Source organism: Rhinichthys klamathensis, unplaced genomic scaffold (assembly GCF_029890125.1).
Source record: "Rhinichthys klamathensis goyatoka isolate OS25496 unplaced genomic scaffold, OSU_Roscu_1.1 h1tg000196l_1, whole genome shotgun sequence".
Taxonomy (NCBI): Eukaryota; Metazoa; Chordata; class Actinopteri; order Cypriniformes; family Leuciscidae; genus Rhinichthys; species Rhinichthys klamathensis.
This window is the reverse complement of record NW_026606722.1, coordinates 8856459-8878325: the sequence shown is the minus strand read 5'-3', so window position 1 is coordinate 8878325 and position 21867 is coordinate 8856459. Positions and strand designations below refer to the sequence as shown.

At 41.5% G+C, this 21867-nt stretch overlaps 1 protein-coding gene across 1 annotated transcript in view; it reads left to right on the top strand.

The window, feature by feature from the left end:
• The window catches only part of fut8b (fucosyltransferase 8b (alpha (1,6) fucosyltransferase)), an 84834-nt gene that overhangs the window by 45240 nt on the left and 17727 nt on the right, over window positions 1-21867 (top strand). Inside the window, exon 6 of the mRNA XM_056262861.1 lies at window positions 19403-19649. Within this exon, the coding sequence (XP_056118836.1) occupies window positions 19403-19649 (247 nt within the window). The remainder of the gene's footprint in view (window positions 1-19402; window positions 19650-21867) is intronic.

Sequence of the window (21867 nt, the reverse complement as noted above, 5' to 3'; positions counted from 1 at the left end):
TCGCCACATAAATATTTATGGGGATTAGAGATATTGATTTCAGATTAAACCGTTTTAAAATCATGTCTGTTATATTTTATAATCCAACAGTGTACTAAACAAAATGGCAGCCGCTGCGTTTGTGTGAAACGAGAGAGAGCGAGTCCACGATACTGGATGGCATAATTAAATAACTGTACACAAAATATTGATTCGACTGAGTTTTTCAAATATTTTATTAGCTCACCAAAAGCACAACTTCCACGAAGAAAACACGTTCCTAGCAAACGTATAGCGCTGCTGACTTCAGTGACACGGATGAGCCTGTGTTTCTGTCATGGTTTCTGTTTATCTGGGAATAATATATCGCTGGATGGCGCGATTGACCAATCAGAATCAAGTATTCCACAGAGCCGTGTATTAATCATTTTAACTCTTTCCCCGTCTGCATTTCTGAAAAAAAGTTGTCAGCCAACGCCAGCATTTGTGATCATTTTCACAAGTTTCATGAACCGCAAAATATTTTGTAGAATGAATATCTGAATATGAAATACATCAAAAGATAGAACAGCCTCTGTTTAAAAAAAAAAAAAAACAGTTAATGCATTATTTTTTTAGCAAAAAGCTGAGAAAATCCTGTTTTTGTCAAAGACTACAACCAGATCAGATTCAGAACGGTGATCAAACACAGATGGAGTAGATCGAGTCCATCAAAGCTTCACAGTCCTGTAACTCGTCCTGGGTCGACATTTCATTCAGCAACATTAGGAAGTTTTGATTTATATGCTGTTATTTTACACGTGCATCTGCTTACATATGATACCGCTTGTTTCTGCTTCTTATTTGTCAGTGTTTTGATCAGGAGATTCAGTAATCTTTCAGAAGATGTGTAATAGCGCCCCCTATCGTATAACAGTGAAAACATGGAAAGACAGAAATTTCCGTCAAAGGCAGGAAGCGTTTTCTCATAAATGGTGGGGAAAGAGTTAAGTAAAAAAAAAGTAAGCCCCGAGTTAGAGGCCCTAGACGGCATGAACTCAGCACAACTTCAATGCAATGCAAGTCGCTTTGGATAAAGTGGTCTGCCAGCGTCTGTATTTGTGTGTGGGTTAGGATGCCTGAAGCTCACTGACAGTATAGGTTTGGAATAAAGCCAAAGTGTTGCATTATTGAATGGACTCTATGCTCACCGACTGCCTATGAATTTCCTCTAAAATCACTGAGCTGTGCGAGCTTTCAGTATAGTATTCTCCCATAGCAATGTAGTATATTATATACACTGCCCGGACAAACAAATTAGCTGTTTGGATTTAAATAGGCAAACGCTTAAGAGTCTAAGATTGGATCATTATTGCAGTGATTATTATGTTTCTATAATGTTATATGTGTTGCATCAGTTCTTCTAACCCTAATTGAGGGAGTGTGTAGCTTTTCATTTCTTAAACATCCATGTAGGAAGAACATCATGGTCATATTCCAGGAGGACAGTGTCAAGATTCATCAGACTCAGATTGTGAAAGAATGGTTGTGAGAGAGAATGAAGAATCATTTTCACACATGAATCGGCTCCTCTGAGTCCAGAGCTTAAACTCATTGAGAGTCTTTGTGATGTGCTGGAGGAGACTTTACAGAGAGCTGGACTCTTGCATTGACAATACAAGATCTGGACCAAAAACATTTATTTCCATCAAGAGCTGCATCAGTTTTTGGTCAAGATCTTGTATTGACAATGCAAGAGTCTGTAAGGGGGGATTTCCTCCAGTCAGTGCTTGAAGTGGGGGGAAAAGGTGCCGGTACTCTCTTGCATTGGCAAATCATGACATTTGACATTTCTACAGTGAAAAACAAAACTTGGAAATATTGCTGGTACAGCAACAATTTATTGTTATTTATTAACAACATAAATGTATTTAAACAAGTCGTGTGTGTGCGTGCAGACTGATCTCATGAAATGGCGTATGTATGACACGCCAATTCGTATTTCCATTTTTGGCGTGCTATCAACACGCATAATCGCTTTTCAGCGTGTTTATCAACGCCTTTGACTTAACGTTATATTACTGTATTATGTACATATAAATATATGACCTACCCCAACCCCGTCCCTAAACCTACCCGTCACTGGGGTTAATACCATTTATGAGTCTTCTCCTACCATCCTAGGAAAAGAAATATCGCTCCACAGATGTAGAATATAGATTTTGCTTCGTTTCGCTCGGACATTTAACGGCGTACACATACACGCGGAATCACTCGGACGTTTAATGGCGTAGACATACACGCAAAAGATTTCGGCGTGGACATACATGCGGATAGCTCAAAATGCGTATAGATAACACGCCACTTGAATTGAAAGTGGCGTGTATGTTTACGCAAAGTCATGATGTCATGTTGGTGCGTGCGTGTGTGCGCGCATTTATTTACAAAGAAACATTCTCTTTTTAGAAGTTGGTCATTAATAAACTTGATACTTGAAGTTTGTTAAGATGGGAGGTATACAACAATTACATGTAAATGGTAAACAACAAGAACAACCAAGAAAACAGCTCTGATATTGTCTTTTCAGTCATATGTTTACAAGACAGCAAACATTAAAAAAAAGTAAACTCGGGTTTGATTTGGGCATGTCTGTGTAGGCTATTACATAAACTAAAAGAAAGCTTATATTCTGACTAGTTTGCTCGTTTTATTAAGTTGGCTTGAGAAAGCCAACTTACTGAAATCCTATTTAAACTTCTTCTTATTATTATTTTTCTTACCCAAAATTTTCTGACTCTAACTCCTCCTAGAGCTTTAACTCTACAAACTCCAAACTCGGGTCAGACCTTCAGACTGTTCTGACTCGAGTTGCTATATCTTTTCAGACTGATTTGACTTTCAGATTTCTTAAAAATTAATATTAAAAATCATAAAAATCCCATTGACTTTCATTGCAACAGTTCAAATTGAGCCAAGGCTACGGTGGCCCAGTAGTGTACAACACAAAAACTCAAATCTAAACTCCTGAAGCCCTAGACTCAATTAAACTACCATTCTATATGTACTAATGAACTTTATCTATCTATCTATCTATCTATCTATCTATCTATCTATCTATCTATCTATCTATCTATCTATCTATCTATCTATCTCTTTCTATCTATATATCAAACTATCTATCTCTTTCTATCTATCTAATCCTATTACTTTCTAACTAATCTATCTATCTTTCTTTCTTTCTAACTAATCTTTCTTTCTTTCAAACTAATCTTTCTTTCTTTCAAACTAATCTTTCTTTCTTTCTAAATAATCTATCTATCTTTCTTTCTATCTAACTAATCTTTCTTTCTTTCTAACTAATCTATCTATCTATCTTTCTTTCTAACTAATCTATCTTTCTTTCTAACTAATCTATCTTTCTTTTTAACTAATCTATGTTTCTTTCTAACTTTTCTTTCTTTCTTTCTAATTAATCTTTCATTCTTCCTTTCTAACTAACCTATCTTTCTTTCTAACTAATCTAATCTAATCCTTTCTTTCTAACTAATCCATCTTTCTTTCTTTCTTTCTTTCTTTCTAACTGCTCTTTCTTTCTTTCTAACTACTCTTTCTTTCTAACTAATCTATCTATCTTTCTTTCTAACTAATCTATCTTTCTTTCTTTCTAACTAATCTTTCTTTCTTTATTTCTAACTAATCTATCTTTCTTTCTAACTAATCTTTCTTTCTAACTAATCTATCTATCTTTTTTATTTCTAACTAATCTATCTTTCTTTCTAACTAATCTATCTATCTTTCTTTATTTCTAACTAATCTATCTTTCTTTCTAACTAAACTTTCTTTCTTTCTAACTAATCCAATCCATCTTTCTTTCTTTCTTTCAAACTAATCTATCTTTCTTTCTTTCTAACTTATCTTTCTTTCTTTCTAACTACTCTTTCTAACTACTCTTTCTTTCTTTCTGTCTAACAGCTAATCTATCTATCTTTATATATTTCTAAGTAATCCATCTTTCTTTCTTTCTAACTAATCTATCTTTCTTTCTTTCTAACTAATCTATCTTTTTTCTTTCTTACTTACTGATCTTTCTTTCTGACTAATCTATCTTTTTTCTTTCTTTCTTACTGATCTTTCTTTCTTTCTGACTAATCTTTCTTTCTAATAATCTTTCTTTCTTTTTTCTAACCAATCTTTCTTTCTTTCTTTCTACCTAATCTTTATTTATTTATTTTTTCTAACTAATTTTCTTTCTTTCTTTCTAACTAATCTTTCTTTCGTTCTCTCTTTCTTTCTTTCTTTCTTTCTTTCTTTCTTTCTTTCTTTCTTTCTTTCTTTCTTTCTTTCTTTTTTCTAACTATTTTGCTTTCTTTCTAACTTTCTAACTTATCTATCTATCTTTCTTTCTTTCTAACTAATCTATCTTTCTTTATATCTTTCTAAGTTATCTATCTATCTTTCTTTCTAACTAATATATCTTTCTTTCTTTCTAATCTTTCTTTCTTTCTTTTTCCTAACTATTTTTTCTTTCTTTCTAACTTTTCTTTCTTTTTTTTCTAACAAATCTTTCTTTCTTTCTACCTAGTCTTTCTTTCTTTCTTCCTAATCTTTCTTTCTAACTAATCTATCTCTCTCTCTTTCTAACTTTTCTTTCTTTCTTTCTTTCTTTCTTTCTTTCTTACTGATCTATCTTTCTTTCTAACTAATCCATCTTTCTTTCTTTATTTATTTCTTTCTTTATTTATTTATTCCTTACTGATCTTTCTTTCTAACTAATCTATCTTTCTTTCTAACGAATCTATCTTTCTTTCTTACTGATCTATCTTTCTTTCTAACTAATCTTTCTTTCTTACTAATCTATCTTTGTTTCTAACTAACTAGTCTTTCTTTCTAACTGATCCATCTTTCTTTCTTACTAATCAATCTTTCTTTCTTTCTAAACTAATCTTTCTTTCTATCTACCTAATCTTTCTTTCTTTTTTCTTTCTTTCTAACTAATTTCTTTCTTTCTACCTAATCTTTCTTTCTTTCTTTTTTCTAACTCATCTATCTTTCTTTCTCTCTTTCTTTCTAACTAATCTATCTTTCTTTATATCTTTTCTAAGTTATCTATCAATCTTTCTTTCTAACTAATATATCTTTATTTCTCTCTTTCTTTCTTTCTTTCTTTCTTTCTTTCTTTCTTTCTTTCTTTCTTTCTTTCTTTCTTTCTTTCTACCTAATCTTTCTTTCTTTCTTTTTTCTAACTATTTTTCTTTCTTTCCTTCTACCTTTTCTTTCTTTCTAACTAATATTTTTTTTTTTCTCTCGTTCTCTTTCTTTCTTTCTTTCTACCTAATCTTTCTTTCTTTCTTTTTTCTAACTATTTTTCTTTCTTTCTAACTTTCTAACTTATCTATCTATCTTTCTTTCTTTCTCTCTTTCTTTCTTTTTTCTAACTATTTTTCTTTCTTTCTTTCTAACGTTTCTTTCTTTCTAACTAATCTTTCTGTAGCGGCACATGAAAAAAAAATCCTAAAACCGCTAAGGAGCTGAGTGGAGGAATAACTTCTGTGACGCGTTTATCCTTGAAGCTTGCATGTTGTTTTATTTTGTACAGGTTTCACGTTTGCACGGTCAACAAAATATGTGCTCCAGCACTCACCCCCATTCTTCCATATGAACACACACACACAACAGGTGTTTTAACCCCACTTAATTAATGACACTCCCATTATAGTTTGGTCACATGACTTTCCCATTACATGGCTCCTACATACCAGCCCCTAATTATTATAAATCGATAATTATATTAAATACACATAGGAGACATTTATAAATACAAGATCTCAAAATACAAAAACATTTTTTTTACATCAATCATAAATGTTTGCACATTTACAATACATCAATTATTCAGTACTGAGTCCTTGTAAAGTCCATAACAGTGTCAGCACAGAGTGAATTTACAAATCGATGCAAGGTGAGAAATATGTGGTGTGTCAATGTGATAAGTGTGATAAGTCCATGTCTGTGTTAAAAAGTAATTCTCTTTCAAGCAAAATGTCAAATATCCACCTCTTGCAGAAGGCAGATTTTTGTCACTGGTCTATTCAAACAGTTTGTCTTGGTTTTAAGTCTCACTTGACGAACAAAGCCTTGATTATCTGGGAATGTCTGAATCACTTTTCCAGTTATCCATGAATTACGTGGTGCTGAATCATCAACCAAAAGCACGATATCACCTGGTAAGAAGTTGCGAGATGGAGCTGACCATTTTTGCCGCTCTTGCAGTTGAGGCAAGTACTCCTTTGTCCATCGTTTCCAGAACAGGTCTGATATATATTGCACCTGTTTCCATCGACGACAAGCATATATATCCTCCTTTTGAAAGACCCCTGGTGGCAATGATGGGGTAGTTTTTAACAGCAGCAAATGATTGGGTGTCAGTGCTTCCAAATCATTGGTGTCAGTAGATTCCTTAGTAATGGGACGTCCATTAATAATTGCTTCAGCTTCACATAACTGTATGAAGACCTTCTTCGTCAAGGTTTTGTGTTCTTAAGGTGGCATTAAGTACTTGTCTTACAGACCTGATCATTCTTTCCCATATGCCTCCGTGATGTGAACCAGTGGGGGGATTAAAAATCCACTTTATTCCCTTCTGCAGAAGCATGTTGTTGATCTGAGATTGGTTCCAGCATTCAATAGCTTGCCTTAACTCGCGTTCCGCTCCATGAAAATTTGTACCATTGTCAGATTGCATTTCCAAGACCTGTCCACGTCGTGCGATAAATCGTCGTAGTCCATTAATAAAGGAATCAGTATCCAATGATTGTACCACTTCAATATGAATAGCACGAATGGCTAGACATGTGAAGATAACTCCGTATCTCTTCACAATACTTCTCCTGCTCTTAATTTCGAAGGGTCCAAAACAGTCGACTCCGACGTATGTAAATGGAGGTTTATCTGGAGAAACTCTATTCACTGGCGCCAGGTATCCAGTACCTCTGATGCAACCTTGATAGCATATAGTTTCGACCACCATGACCCACCTCTTGATGTATATGTTTAAGAATGAGGTCTGAGATGTGAAAATCCTTAGCAAGTATAACAGGATGTTTTGTCTCTTCAGGCATAACAGCCCTACTCAAACGTCCACCGACTCTTAAAACAACTTCTTCAAGGATGGGATTGAGCTTATAAATGTGACTGTTCTTTTTCACATTTTCTCCCTTTTGCAAGCTTGAGATTTCATCAGAGTATCTTTTTCTTTGGCAGTAACGAATTACCTCTAATTCAGCTTTCTTTAGCTCTACCACGGAAAGCTCACTTTTGGCACATTGTGCCTTGATTTTCTCCATTTCCTCTTTCAAATGTTGTGTTTGTTGGTTTTCGTCTATGCAAGATTGTATTAAAGACATACCCAGTAATTTCCTCTTCTGGCTTAGATTGAGGAGTAATTGCTTAAATCTGAGGATCCAAGCCACTGACTGCTTCAAAAGGGTCCAAGAGGAGAAATGCTGGATGAAGTATGTTGTAACATCCATATTCTCTTCTATTTGTACAGCATTGACTGTGACACTTGATTTTATCTCTGGATCATCTAGTGAACATTCCCCCAGGTCAATAAGATTAACTGGCCACTCCTGTTCAGGCGAAAGAAGAAACTGAGGTCCAAGCACCCAATTCTTGTTCTTCAGGAATGATTCCACTCTCAACCCTCTAGAAGCTATATCTGCTGGATTAATTGCAGTGTTCACATACCGCCATTGTGATGATTGAGACACCTTTAGGATTTCGGAAACTCTGTTGGCGACAAATGTTTTGTACCTAGAGACTTCGTTTTTGATATATTTAAGTACAGAAGTACTGTCAGTCAAGAAGACAGAGTCTTGAAAGTCCATGCACAATTCCAATCTCCACACTGAATCCATTCGACTTGCCAGTGTTGCAGCAGTAAGTTCCATTCGAGGGATAGACACCAGCTTCAAAGGAGCTACTCTAGCTTTCCCCATTACAAAGGCGACGTGCGCTTGTGAGTCAACATGATGCAAAAGCAGATACGAAACTACTCCATAACCATCTTCACTTGCGTCGGAAAAGTGGTGTAATTGTGCTGTGCTCACTTCTCCGAAGTGACTTCTCCGAAGTGAATTGGAAACTTCAAACCCGATTTTGAAGTTTTCCAATTCACTCAATCCGTCCAACCACTTGATCCACTCCTGAGCATTTGAAGCAGGAATAATTTCATCCCAGCCTAGTTTCTTCCTGCACAAATCTTGCAAGATCTTTTTTGCATATAAAATCACAGGAGACAGGATTCCTAAAGGATCATAGACAGAACTCATGGTAGCCAGGATCCCTCTTTTGGTCAGAGGTCTTTGCTGCAACACACTCTTAAACTTGAAGGCATCAGATTGTATGCACCATTGTACTCCCAGCACTCTTTCCACTGGAAGTAAATCTTGGTCCAAATCAAAATCCTTCACATTGTTTGCTCTTAATTCCTCTGGAATTTTTGCCAGAACATCTCGATTGTTACTTATCCATTTTGGCAATGAAAAACCTCCTTTCCCACAAATAGCAACAAGGTCGTGATACAGAGAAACAGCCTTCTCATCTGAATTTACTGACAACAGACAGTCATCCACATAAAAACAATGCAAGATTGCTTCAATTACTTCCTTGCTGAAGTCTTTGTTGTCTTCAGCACACCTTCTGAGGGCAAAATTTGCACAACTGGGTGATGAAGTAGCTCCAAAGAGATGCACAACCATACGATGCTCAACCAGGTTTTGAGTAAGGTCACCATCAGGCCACCAAAGAAATCTCAGCATATCTGCATCATCTTTTGGCACCCTCACCTGATGAAACATGGCTTCAATATCTGCTGTGATCACAACTCGTTCCTTCCTGAATCTGGATATCACTCCAATCAATAAACTGGTGAGATCTGGACCCTGTAACAGTTGGGTATTCAAAGACATCCCTCGAAATGTAGCAGCACAGTCAAATACAACCCGGAGCTTTCCTTTTCGTGGGTGATGGACACCGTGATGGGGTATGTACCATACCTTCCCGTCGCTACGTCCTAAGTCCTCCGTTGGCACTCTCTCTGCGTAACCTTTAGAAATAAGGTCTTTCATGAAAACAGAATATTCAGAATGAAACGAAACATCCTTTTTCAACCTTTTCTTTAGGTTCAGAGCACGCTGTTCCGCAATTGTCCTGTTGTCTGGCATACAAACATTTTTCTTCCTCAAAGGTAAGCCAATTGAATAATGACCATCTACAAGCTTTAATGAGTCTTTTACCATCTCAATGAACTTGTGATCTTCTCTTGAAAACCCAACTTGTTCGTTTTTGTTACACTCAGGAAAATCAACCTTGAATTGTTGTTGCCAAAGCTCTCCCAAGTTTGAAACTGAAATCCTGTTAACTGTAACATCAGGATACTCAAAGGCAGACTGGTCACCACCATCTCCTCTTAGTGGACCATTTACGGTCCATCCCAACCTGGTCTTAATTGCATATGGTCCATTATTGACACTGCAGATCACTTGAATTGGCTCCATAACCCTTGGGGCGTTGATTCCTATAAGCAATTCAACCTCAGAGTCAATTTCAGGTAGAGTCACATGTTTCAGATGTGGCCATCTCTTTAGATCCTTTTGTCTTGGGATGTTTCCACTATGCACAGGCATGGTATTTTGTGTATAGGCATCAGGCAACTCCCAAAAGTCATCTTTGTTCAAACCAGCCACCTCTAATCCAGAAACAACGTGGGTAGTTGTGACTTTCTCCTGTCCCATAGTACGCAAGAGAATATTAGTTCCCTTTCAAGGGAACTTCGAGCTGCGTCAAACGCTGCGGGAACGCCCCTGCGTTGTGCGTCATGAAGCACGTATGGAATCAGCCCAATGGAGAGATGAAACGTCATAGGCGGGTGACGTCATCGACCAGGAAACTATAAAGCACCCCAAAAACACAAGCGCATTAGCTTCTGTGCTTTCAGTCGCGCTACATGTGAATCTGTCCCTGTGTGATATTGTCTGTCTTTACATACCCTGCACCACACAAACAATTTATTCTTATATTGAGAGATATGGCGGACGAACAACAGTTTAGGAAGTGTGTTCCTCCCTGCTCGCGTTATTTAACGAGCGGGGATACACATGATCTTTGTGTTGTTTGTTTGGGAGTTCAGCATGCCCAGTCTGCTCTCGAGGGGGCAGACTGTGAGCATTGCGAGCGTCTGCCGTTAAGGACGCTCCGCTCCCGCCGAGCGCTCTTTGAGAAGAGCGGTTCGGTGCGCACTCCCCGCGGTTCGGGTCCCGCTTCTGCCGAGGCAGAGCGGCGGCGCTTATCGTGGGGATCGCAGATGGATCTCACAGCGGGGTTTGAGACGGGCTCTGCCTTATCTCTCCCTTCACCTGTGAGATCCAGTGCCTCAGTCCCGGGTTCGGAAGCACGCGCTGCGGTTTCTTCCGCTCGGGCTGAGGCACCAATGCTGCAGCTATCCAGTTCTGAGGAGCTGGATGTTGTCAGTGTTGAGGGAGATGTGGAGGATTCGCCACCCCACACTCCCGAAAGTGATGAGCTTATGGAGGTTTTAACAAGAGCTGTTGAAAAACTCAATATTGAATGGCCAGTGACTAGACAGGAGTCTGTTTCTAAATCAAAGTTGGATGAGAGATTTTTGCCGTCACGTGTGCAGCCTCCACGCCGGTGCCTGCCGTTTTTCCATGATCTCCACACCGAGGTGTCGAAATCATGGAGAAAACTGGTGTCATATAGAGTGTTTAGTCCCCAGACTTCAACATATGCAAATATAATGGGAGCCAAGGCTCATGGTAATGGTGCTTTGCCTCGTGTGGAAGAGACGCTTGCGAGCCATCTCTCCCCCGAAGCAGCATCATCTTTTAAGGCACCGGCATTACCCACCAAGCCTTTAAGAAACACCTCGGCTTTGGTGGGTAAAGCATATTCGGCAGCAGGTCAGGCTGCGTCATGCCTGCATACTATGTCAATCTTGCAGGCATACCAGGCTGATCTGCTAAGGGACGTGAGTGAGAGTGAGGAGGTCAGTACTGACGTAGTTCGCGAACTGCGTCAGGCTGCTGATTTATCCCTGCGTGCCACCAGAGAATCGGCCAAGCTAGTGGGTCGTTCTATGGCAGCTCTGGTGGCCGCAGAAAGACATTTGTGGTTAAATCAAACCAATATTAAAGAGAAAGAAAAAGCTTTTCTTTTAGATGCTCCTCTCTCTCCACTGGGTTTGTTTGGTGATGCTGTAAATTCAGTTATCGATAAATTCCAGGAAGAAAAGAAACAAACTGCAGCTTTTAAAAAGTTTCTTCCCCTGAAAGTTCACGTCCCTGGGGCTGCTGGGCGGGAGCAGCCCCGGCCGTCTATGAGCTCATCACATAGAGCGCAGCAGAGGCAGAGTGTCGCGTCTCGTGCTCCCCCTGCTGGACAGTGGGCTCAGCCGCGACACTCTCAGCCGAAGCCTTCTAGCAATAGAACTGATCTGAGGACAGTTATATTGGCTAAGAAGGCTTCGGCTAAGAAGAAGTCCTGACGCCAAGGCGTTCAGGATACTGAGGGTGGTCCCCACCGAGGCGGAAAGGTGTTCACCTCTTTTTACGGTGCCCATTCCTCCTCGGTGCCCTCAGGGGCTCGTTCTGCCAACCCCGCCTTTATGCCGGGGCACAGACGATCCCAGCGAGCGCTTTCCCGAGGGACGCTCGCTCCCTCTGAGGAGGGTCTCAGAGCGGTCAAACCAGTTGTTCCCTGCCGGTGCGCCGTTACAGGGCGCTGCGTTTGCTGCTCAAGTTACACCAGAGGCCAGTCTCGAGAGACTGGTACCCTTAGTAGAATTTCTGGCAGAGTGGAAAAGCCTTCCAAAAATATCTCATTGGGTCCTGCAGACAGTAGAAAAGGGTTATGCTATCCAGTTCAGGTGTCGTCCACCAAAATTCAGAGGGGTTCTGCACACAGTGGTGGGCCCCGAGCAGGCTCTGGTATTGGAACAAGAGGTGAAAACACTCCTTCAAAAGGAGGCTATAAAACGGGTTCCTCCTCCCAGTTTGGAGTCAGGTTATTACAGCCGATATTTCATCGTTCCAAAGAAGGATGGGGGGTTGCGTCCAATTTTAGACCTGCGCATATTGAATCGCTCGGTAGGGAAGCTAAAATTCAAGATGCTCACTATCAAGCAGATCGTGTCTCAAATCAGATCCGAGGACTGGTTTGTCACGATAGATCTGAAGGACGCGTACTTCCACGTTTCCATCCTTCCACAACACAGGAAGTTCCTGAGGTTCGCCTTCGGGGGCGAGGCGTACCAGTACAGGGTTCTTCCGTTTGGCCTAGCTTTATCTCCCCGCACTTTCACGAAATGCATGGATGCAGCACTAGTGCCTCTGAGGCTTCAGGGCATTCGTATTCTCAATTACATCGACGATTGGTTGATTTTAGCTCAGACGGAGCAGATGGCGGTTCGGCATCGAGATGTCGTCCTCGCTCATATCAGAAAGTTGGGGTTGAGGCTGAACGCAAAGAAAAGTGTATTATCTCCTTCCCAGAAGACCACTTTTCTGGGTGTCGTTTGGGATTCGGTCTCGATGCGGGCGCGACTCTCTCCGACCCGCATCGCTTCGATTCTCTCAGCTGTGAAACAAGTGAAGCTAGGCCAGCTACTCACTGTGAAGCAGTTTCAGAGACTGTTGGGTCTGATGGCAGCAGCGTCCAACGTTATACCTTGCGGCCTGTTGTACATGAGACCGCTACAGTGGTGGCTCAGGACCAAGGGATTCTCCCCGAGGGGAAATCCGCTCCGCACGTTCAAAGTCACGCGGCGCTGCCTTCGTGCTCTGGTCATGTGGAGAGAAACTTGGTTCCTATCCAAAGGTCCTGTGCTGGGGGCTCTTTGTCGTCGCATAATGCTAACGACGGATGCTTCCCTCACAGGGTGGGGGGCGGTCATGAGTGGTCGCCCAGCCCAAGGTCTGTGGCAGGATCATCATCTATCGTGGCACATAAATTGTCTAGAGATGTTGGCTGTGTTTCAGGCTCTGAAATACTTCCTAACAGACCTGAGAGGCCATCATGTGTTAGTTCAATCAGACAACACGTCGGTGGTCTCTTATATAAATCATCAGGGGGGCCTGCGGTCTCGCCGGCTTTACAAGTTGGCCCGTCAGATCCTTCTGTGGTCCCAAGGGAAGCTACTATCTCTGAGAGCAATGTATCTTCCTGGGTATTTGAATGTGGTAGCAGACTCCCTGTCGAGGCAGGGGCCGAGGCCAGGGGAATGGAGACTCCACCCCGAGGTGGTGGAGCTCCTTTGGTTGAGTTTCGGTCGCGCCGAGGTGGACCTATTCGCTTCCAAGGAGACCACGCATTGTCATCGGTGGTTCTCCATCACTCATCCAGCCCCCCTGGGGTTGGATGCTATGGTGCAGCCGTGGCCGAGGTCACGTCTGTACGCCTTTCCCCCGATTGCTCTGTTACCAGGAGTTCTGGAGAGGGTCCGCCGGGACGGGGTCAGTCTACTACTAGTAGCCCTGTTCTGGCCGGCCCGAGTATGGTTTGCGGACCTGATTTCTCTCCTGGACGGTTCTCCTTTGGAGCTCCCGGTCAGGAGGGATCTACTCTCCCAGGCGGGCGGCACGATACTTCACCCCCGCCCAGAATTGTGGAAACTGTGGGCTTGGCCTCTGAGGGGGCCCAGCTCATAGACTCCGGTCTCTCAACCGAGGTTGTTGAGACCATTCTTAACTCCAGAGCTCCATCCACGAGGAAGCTTTATGCCTTGAAGTGGAAACTTTTCACTTCTTGGTGTGGAGAACACCTGCAGGACCCAGTTAACTGCCCAGTGGGTGCAGTGCTGGAATTCCTGCAGGAGCGCTTCTCCACAGGGTTATCCCCCTCCACACTAAAGGTGTATGTGGCGGCACTAGCTGCTTACCACGTCCCTTTCAGTGGAGTTTCTCTTGGGAGACACCCGCTTATAACTCGTTTCCTCCGTGGCACTTTGAGGCTGAGGCCAGCAGTTCGTACGAGGGTGCCGACTTGGGATCTGGCCATTGTATTAGAAGGTCTTTCCCTAGCTCCTTTTGAACCTATCGAAGAAGTTCCCGAGAAGTTTCTCACTTTTAAGACTATCTTTTTACTTGCTATCTCTTCACTAAAAAGAATCGGAGATTTGCAGGCTCTGTCGGTTTCACCCTTGTGCCTGGAATTTGCACCTGGCATGGTTAAAGCTTTTCTGCATCCTAGACCAGGTTACGTTCCTAAGGTCCCTACTAATATCGTTAGACCTACGGTTCTGCAGGCTTTCTGTCCTCCTCCATTTATGTCATCGGACCAGGAGAAACTTAATTCACTCTGCCCTGTTAGGGCATTAGACGCTTATGTCCACAGAGCTGCCCTGTGGAGGAAATCAGAACAACTTTTTGTATGTTTCGGGCCACCCAGGAAAGGGTGTCCTGCGTCTAAACAGAGAATGAGCAAGTGGGTGGTCGAGGCTACCTCACTTGCTTATGAGTCGGCTGGCCAGCCTTCACCTTTGGTTGTCCGAGCTCACTCTACCAGGAGTATGGCTGCTTCTAAAGCTCTTTTGTCGGGGGTTTCCCTGAGTGATGTTTGTGATGCGGCTGGATGGTCTTCACCGCATACTTTTATTAAGTTCTATGACCTAGACTTAAGCTCTACCCCTGGGGCACAGGTGCTCTCGTCCTCTGTGCGCTAGTCTCACATGACGGTCATTTGGTCCTATGGCGACGTGGGTATTCGCGTTCCCGCAGCGTTTGACGCAGCTCGAAGTTCCCTTGAAAGGGAACGTCTCGGTTACGTATGTAACCCTAGTTCCCTGATAGGGAACGAGACGCTGCGTCGCTCCGCCATACTCCCGGCACTCCCGTTAGCGCTTCCTTCAAGCCTATCAGAAGCTAATACGCTTGTGTTTTTGGGGTGCTTTATAGTTTCCTGGTCGATGACGTCACCCGCCTATGACGTTTCATCTCTCCATTGGGCTGATTCCATACGTGCTTCATGACGCACAACGCAGGGGCGTTCCCGCAGCGTTTGACGCAGCGTCTCGTTCCCTATCAGGGAACTAGGGTTACATACGTAACCGAGACGTTTTTTTACCTGAAAGACCAAGTCTGTTCATCAGTGCAGGTGTACAAAATACTGCAGTGCTACCTTGATCCAGAAAAGCATAAGTAATCACAGTCTTATTTCCTTTTTTAGATTTAACTTGTACAGGAACTATGGAAAGTTTACATTCAAATTCACCAGCCCCAATAAATCCACTGGACTCAACAGATTCCGGAACACTGCCCATTACAGTGTCCATTTGTCTCCTGATGGGTTTTGAATCGATCTCCTTTTCTCTTGGGTAGATGTGAAGTATACTTGGGTGCCTAAGATTACACACTTTACATGAAAGGCGATTTCTACAATCTCTACTGACGTGCCCTGTGCACATACAGCCAAAACAAACACCATTCTCTTTTAAGAACGTAATCTTCTCACCATGACTCCTCTTTTCCAATAGAGGGCACATATCCAGAGCATGTCCACGTCTACAAAACAAACAACTCTTGTTGCTGGGTGAAACGATATCTTTTTTGCTGGTTCCAATTTCTGATTTATTTTCCATTGCTGTAACGGTAGTAGCAAAACTGCTTCTTTTAGATTTAAGATAAGACTGAGACTTGCCTTTGTTCAACAATTTACTTCCTGTTAATGCTGGACCATCCTGTATGTCTCCGAAAACTGGATCAGTCATTATTTTTACTTGTCTTTCAACAAAGTTAACAATGTCGCTGAAGGTAGCTCTTTGATTGACAGCTTCCTGCAATTCACAGACTTCAGATCTCCATTTTTCCCTCAATTTGTATGGTAATTTCTTCACTACAGTCAACATATTAGAGGGCGTATCCAACTCGTGAAAATACTGAATATCTTCCATGGAGTTACAACAGCTTCTTAGGAACAGATTGTAATCCTGTAAAGCTCTGACATCTTCACTTTTGATATTTGCCCATAAAAGAGCCTTTTCCATATAGGTAGATGCAATTATATACTGGTCACCAAAATGCTCTTGTAGTAAACCTTTGGCCCTTAAATACCCACGGTCAGCAGGCATATGCTGGCAACTTTTTATAATCTCTTTTGGATGACCCCTGGTATACTGTTCAAGAAAGCATAAGCGATCGCTAGGGCTTTCAGTTTTACGCTCCACACCACTTTCAAAGGATTTCATGAAGGCATGATATTGCAGAGGGTTTCCATCAAACACTTGAATTTCCCTTTTAGGCAAAGATGACAAACACTTTTGTTGAATCAGTAAAGATGTAATTTCATTTTGCACTGCCTCCAGTTATTCAGGTTGCAGGACTGCCGAATGACTAAAGAAACCTTTTCAGCAAGATGGTAGAAAAGCGCAGTTACAATAGCTTAATATGTGGGAGAGCGTTGCTATAGGTAAGGCAAGTTTATTTATATAGCACATTTCATACACTATGGCAATTCAAAGTGCTTTACAGAAGGTATTAAAATAATCACAAAATAAAAGCAAGGAAAATTAAAACAGCTATAAAAGAAATTATAACTATGTGTATCATCACATATTGCGAGTGTGTAGAACTCCAGGAACATTTAATATTCAACAATATTATTGATCTGCCTTACTTAAGGTGGACGATGACGCAATTTTCTTCTAGAAACAAACTTTGTTGTATTATTTTCATGTTATCACTGTGAAGCTGCTTTGATACAATCTGTATTGTAAAAAGCGCTATATAAATAAAGGTGACTGGACTTGACTAGTAAGAGGCAAAGAGAGAGAATAAGAGACAGAGCAACTGTTACAATCTTTTTTTATCCCTTCCTTAACCATGTGACCAAAACCCAAATGTGAGACGTTCAAACTGACCAATCAGATCATTGCAATTCCCCCATCGTACCAAAGGTGTGACGTTTAGAAGACACCCGATGTCCACATATCTTGGACTACAGGCCTTGATCACTATCAGCACATCTTTGCCTTTAGGATCTCAAATGGTCCTTGGGGTAAGAAAGGGGGTTGAAAACAGTAAAGCAAATGTCTTTGTTCATTTTCAAATATCTTTGATTATTTTCAACCTTATAAGTCCAGCTCTCTGTAAAGTCTCCTCCAGCACATCCCAAAGACTTTAATGAATTTCAGGGCCCGTATTCATAAAGAATCTTAATGCAAAGAGTTAGCCTAGGAAAACCCAGACCACTTCCGGCAAATTTAGATTTGCTCTGCAAGTAGGTCTGGAAAAGAGCTCATTGAAGTCCATTTCCAATCCGTCGGGCACCAATCAGAAACGTTGGGACGGGCTTTACACGATGACGACAGCACAGCGACGGTGAAGCAGATTTTTTACATTTACAAAGATGAATGCCGCTGTGGAACTATGTGTGACGGTTGTAGTTGAACACCGTCATTAGAACTCTATAACCGCCAAAACCATGTTATTAAAATATTTTTTTTCACAAACATTTATCATAGAGAATGTTTAAATACTAATATCAGCTTACGAGGGAAACGGAGGCGGAGTTAAGCCCCGTTCACACTACAAGCGACAAAGCGACACGATACCATTCATTTCAATGGGGAGCTGGCGATTTCCGGCGACCGGATGGGGCGTGTCTGGCGACACGACAAAGTTGAGATCTGTTTAACTTTATGCAAATGGGGAGCGACTTTCGGGAGCTACAACCAATAGGAGCGGAGCGCGTATGATCCTTCTCCACATCATTGGATGTCATTCATAAAGGCAACCAGTAGTGGGAACTCCCACTAGCGACCTCATCGCCAGCCACTGGCGACATGCAGCGACAAAGTCGCTTGTAGTGTGAACGGGGCTTTAGTGGTGCGATCGGAGGCTGCTACTGCTGGAGATGATTCGGGAGAGGTCTGTGCCCCTTTACCGATCAGAGCGCGCGCTGACACGGAGTAAAGCCTTGTTTATACTCGACGCGTCCGCACGAGCGCGAAGGTGCGCGGGGCAAAAATCACGCGTTCGGTGCTCAAGACCGGCAAGACCCCATTTCGCTTGCCTGTGTGCACGGGTATTTTGTAACAGCGAGCGCGGCGCCGCATCCGAGGATGAACGACTTCAAGCCGAATCTGCCCGAGCCGTTCGTCTCACACCACCGGCACCCAGTTTGCGCGTCTAAATTGCAAAGTTTTTTTGTTAAGGTTTTGTTTACTGTGTGTGATTTATTTAATGGAAAGCACATTCACTTCCAGTTGTCTTGCTGTTAATTTTAAATAAACGTAGAGCAAGTAGCTAATCAGTGTCTGCTCGTTTATTCATTTCAAACCAAGTTGTTAAACAGACGAACGTCGCTCTGCATACGTCATCTTCATCGCTCTGATTGGTTTTAGGTCTATCCAATTGCTCCAAGAGGCATTTGAGCTACGTCCGTTGGTGACGCCCCTTTGGAAGTGATTTGTTTATGAAGCTTTGCCAGACCCTAACTCAGTTACAACTGAGAATGGTCTGGTTTTAACCAGGCTAGCAAAGAGTCGCTCCTAGTGACAAAATTCTAAGAAAATTCTTAGTAATGTGGGGTACGGACGAGGACTTTTAAGAGGCTTAAGAGTTTCTTTAGCAGAGGAGAGATGGCAGAAAGACGAAGAGGGAGAAGAAATGTGTGGCAGACAATGGATGACAGTGAGTTAATAAGACGCTATAGATTGACACCCGGCCCGAATGTTCCTTTAAGGATGGCCTTGTGTTCATCCACTAACTGGGATAACAGTAAACACTGTTCCTCTGTCCAGTCGGGCTTTCTCGTCCTTCTTGGTTCTGATTCCATGTTTGTTACATTAAAACCAACATTCAAACCAACACTTAAATAGACATGCCAGCAATCAGTGTAACTGGAAAGAGTGGAACAAGTTTTATCATTCTAAGCCAATCAAATACCTTATAGGAAATTAACAGCATGGTAAATAAAAAAAAGGATTTATATACACAAATATAATGTGTGTGTGTGTGTGTGTGTGTGTGTGTGAGAGAGAGAGAGAGAGAGAGAGAGAGAGAGAGAGAGAGAGAGAGAGAGAGAGAGAGAGAGAGAGAGAGAGAGAGAGAGAGAGAGAGAGAGAGAGAGAGAGAGAGAGAGAGAGAGAGAGAGAGCGGTCAAATAGGAAAAATTACGCATGTAATTTCAAAGTGAAGGCTTTGAAGCCGAGACTCCTACGTAAAAGTTTTTAAGCTAAATTAAGAGTTTTCTGAGAGGATTCTTAGGATCTTTATGAATACGGGCCTTTATGAATCTGGACTGAGAGGAGCCGATTCATGCTTCACTTGTATATACAGGTACATCACAATAGAGAAGAAAAGAGCACCGCAACTTCCGTTTCATGCCGACTTTAAACTTTAAAATGCTGATGTAATGTGTTTCTCTGCAGGTGAGGCTCATGACCGGGACGTTCAGGTGGTGGAGCTGCCCATTGTCGACAGTCTTCACCCCAGACCCCCGTACCTTCCGCTCGCTATCCCAGAAGACCTCGCTCCCCGACTGCAGCGTCTGCACGGTGACCCGTCCGTCTGGTGGGTGTCTCAGTTCGTCAAGTACCTGGTCCGACCTCAGGCCTGGCTGGAGAAGGAGATCCAAGAAACCTGTGTCAAACTGGGCTTTAAACACCCTATTATTGGGTCGGTACATCTCTCATCTTCTCTCAGTCTATCAGATAATCATTTTATTTGTCTTCTCACATTCCGTGTGTGTGTGTGTGTGTGTGTGTTATCTGTGCCCGTGGCAGACGCGTCTGGGTGGGTGTTACGCTGATAAAACACTGCGAGATAAAGATGATGACACATGATAGTGACAATGAACATGAACATGGCTCACAATCATGATGAAATTAATGAGAATAACTGAGAATTGAATGATTGCGGCCCCATGGGAAGCATCATTCTCTCATGACAGCGCTGTGAAATATAATAACCCAAATAATATAATAAAGTAAATCTGCATAGAGATCAGATGAAAAGAGAGAGATAGACAAATACTAATGTGTTTGGTACCGGTACATATAAAGGACTTGATTTCTGCTCCTGTTTCTGAAAATCTTCCTGTCAGTTTAATTTGAATGCAATTTTTAAAATTAAAAATATGTAAAGCATCAGTGAAGTATTGAAGTTCAGTGCGTGTGTCGTTCTTCAAATCATGTGTTTGTTGATGCTGTGCTAGTGCTTATTTTCACTGATAAATGATCAGACTTTCAGACTTACCTGGCAAATTATATATATATGTGAAAAAAGATGAATTGATTTGCTTATATGAAGTAACTGGATATGTTAGGAATAAATGAACATGCAAAGGAGAAGTGTTCACTGCAAAAATTATGTTCTTCCTCAGTATTTTTGTCAAATTTTTCACAAATTTCGAAACATTCTTAAATCAAGATATATGTACTTGAGTTTCACAGTCACTAAAGATTATAAGTCTTGATTTCTGAAAAAAAATAATTATCAAAATTATGTTACTTTTAGCTCAAACGAGAAAAAAAAAAGCAAAAAGTCAGAAAAATAAACTTAATTTTAAGGGAATTTTTCTGACCCCACTCACTTGCAGATTTTTTTCTTCTTGTTTTAAGCAAAAACTTCACTTGATTTTGATACATTTTTTAGATAAAAAAAGTAATATCTTAAAGGTGCATTGCGCAACATTTCATGTTAAAAATACCCGTTTTTCTAACCCATACATGCTTAAACAATTGCCTGATGGGCTGAATGAGCCCTTCTCTGATCACTGCGATTGCCTCTGTAAGGATTCAGGGCGGATCTAATCCGTGGGGAATTTGCATATAATAATTAATAATTGGTAATTAATAATTATTCATACATGTTTGGAGTAGATCAGTCTTACATGTTAATAAATCTCCCGATAAGGGAGGATCTGTCATTTTACCTGCATGCATGCATGTGAATCCTTGAAATTAACCACAAGTTGATTGCAATTAATTACACGGACCACGTTTCACAAAACAGGTAAAATGAATTAGCTCAATTGTCAGGATAATATTTGTGGGGATCCACCATATCATCTTACTTTATAGGATTTCAGGAAACGCAATTCTCTGGCCAGAAGAATTGGGTTTCCTGCCCTATAAACACAACACATACTCTTTAAGGTATTTTTAATTTTAGTAAGCTTGTAGCATAAGATCTTTGGCACTTAAGTGACTTGAAACTGAGCAAAGAGACTGTACATCAATCAAATGAATATATAATTAATTTAATAGAGGCATGACTACTTATGTATTTACTACGGTTACACGGGATATATGTATTTACAAACACATAGACATCAATGAACAATACAATAAGACATCAATGAACGAGAAATGCGTAAAGTTTGGACAATGGATAACTTACACGCGTGAGCGAGTAAGAGAGAGAGAAAGGGGGAGGGGGAGAGAGAGAGAGAGAACATTGGCAGAATTTCATTGGCAGAAAGACATTCACCTCTCCGATTACAACACGAAACATCATCTTCAAACTTCTTAGAAGCTCTATAAAGAGATTATACTTGCACAAGTTATGTTATGGTCTCTCTGTGCGTCGAGGCATTCCTGTACGGCCCTGTCTGGCCGCGTGAGCTGAGTCCTTTGTGTGTGAGGAAGCGTCACGTGGGCTGCTTGGCGCACGTGTTGAACGGAGGTTTACAGTCTTTGGGGTAACATTTCCAAAGGGAAATAGTTCGGCTAAGGAAGTGAACTGAGTCGACTACGGAAAACAAAACTTTGACTAACAAAAAGGAAATAAAGATCTCGACGGGGAAATCATGCGGAGTTAACGTTACATCTTTGCATGGCTGGTGAAGAAGCGCGTGCGTCGCTCGGTCCGGCGCGTCACGCGGTCACGTGCG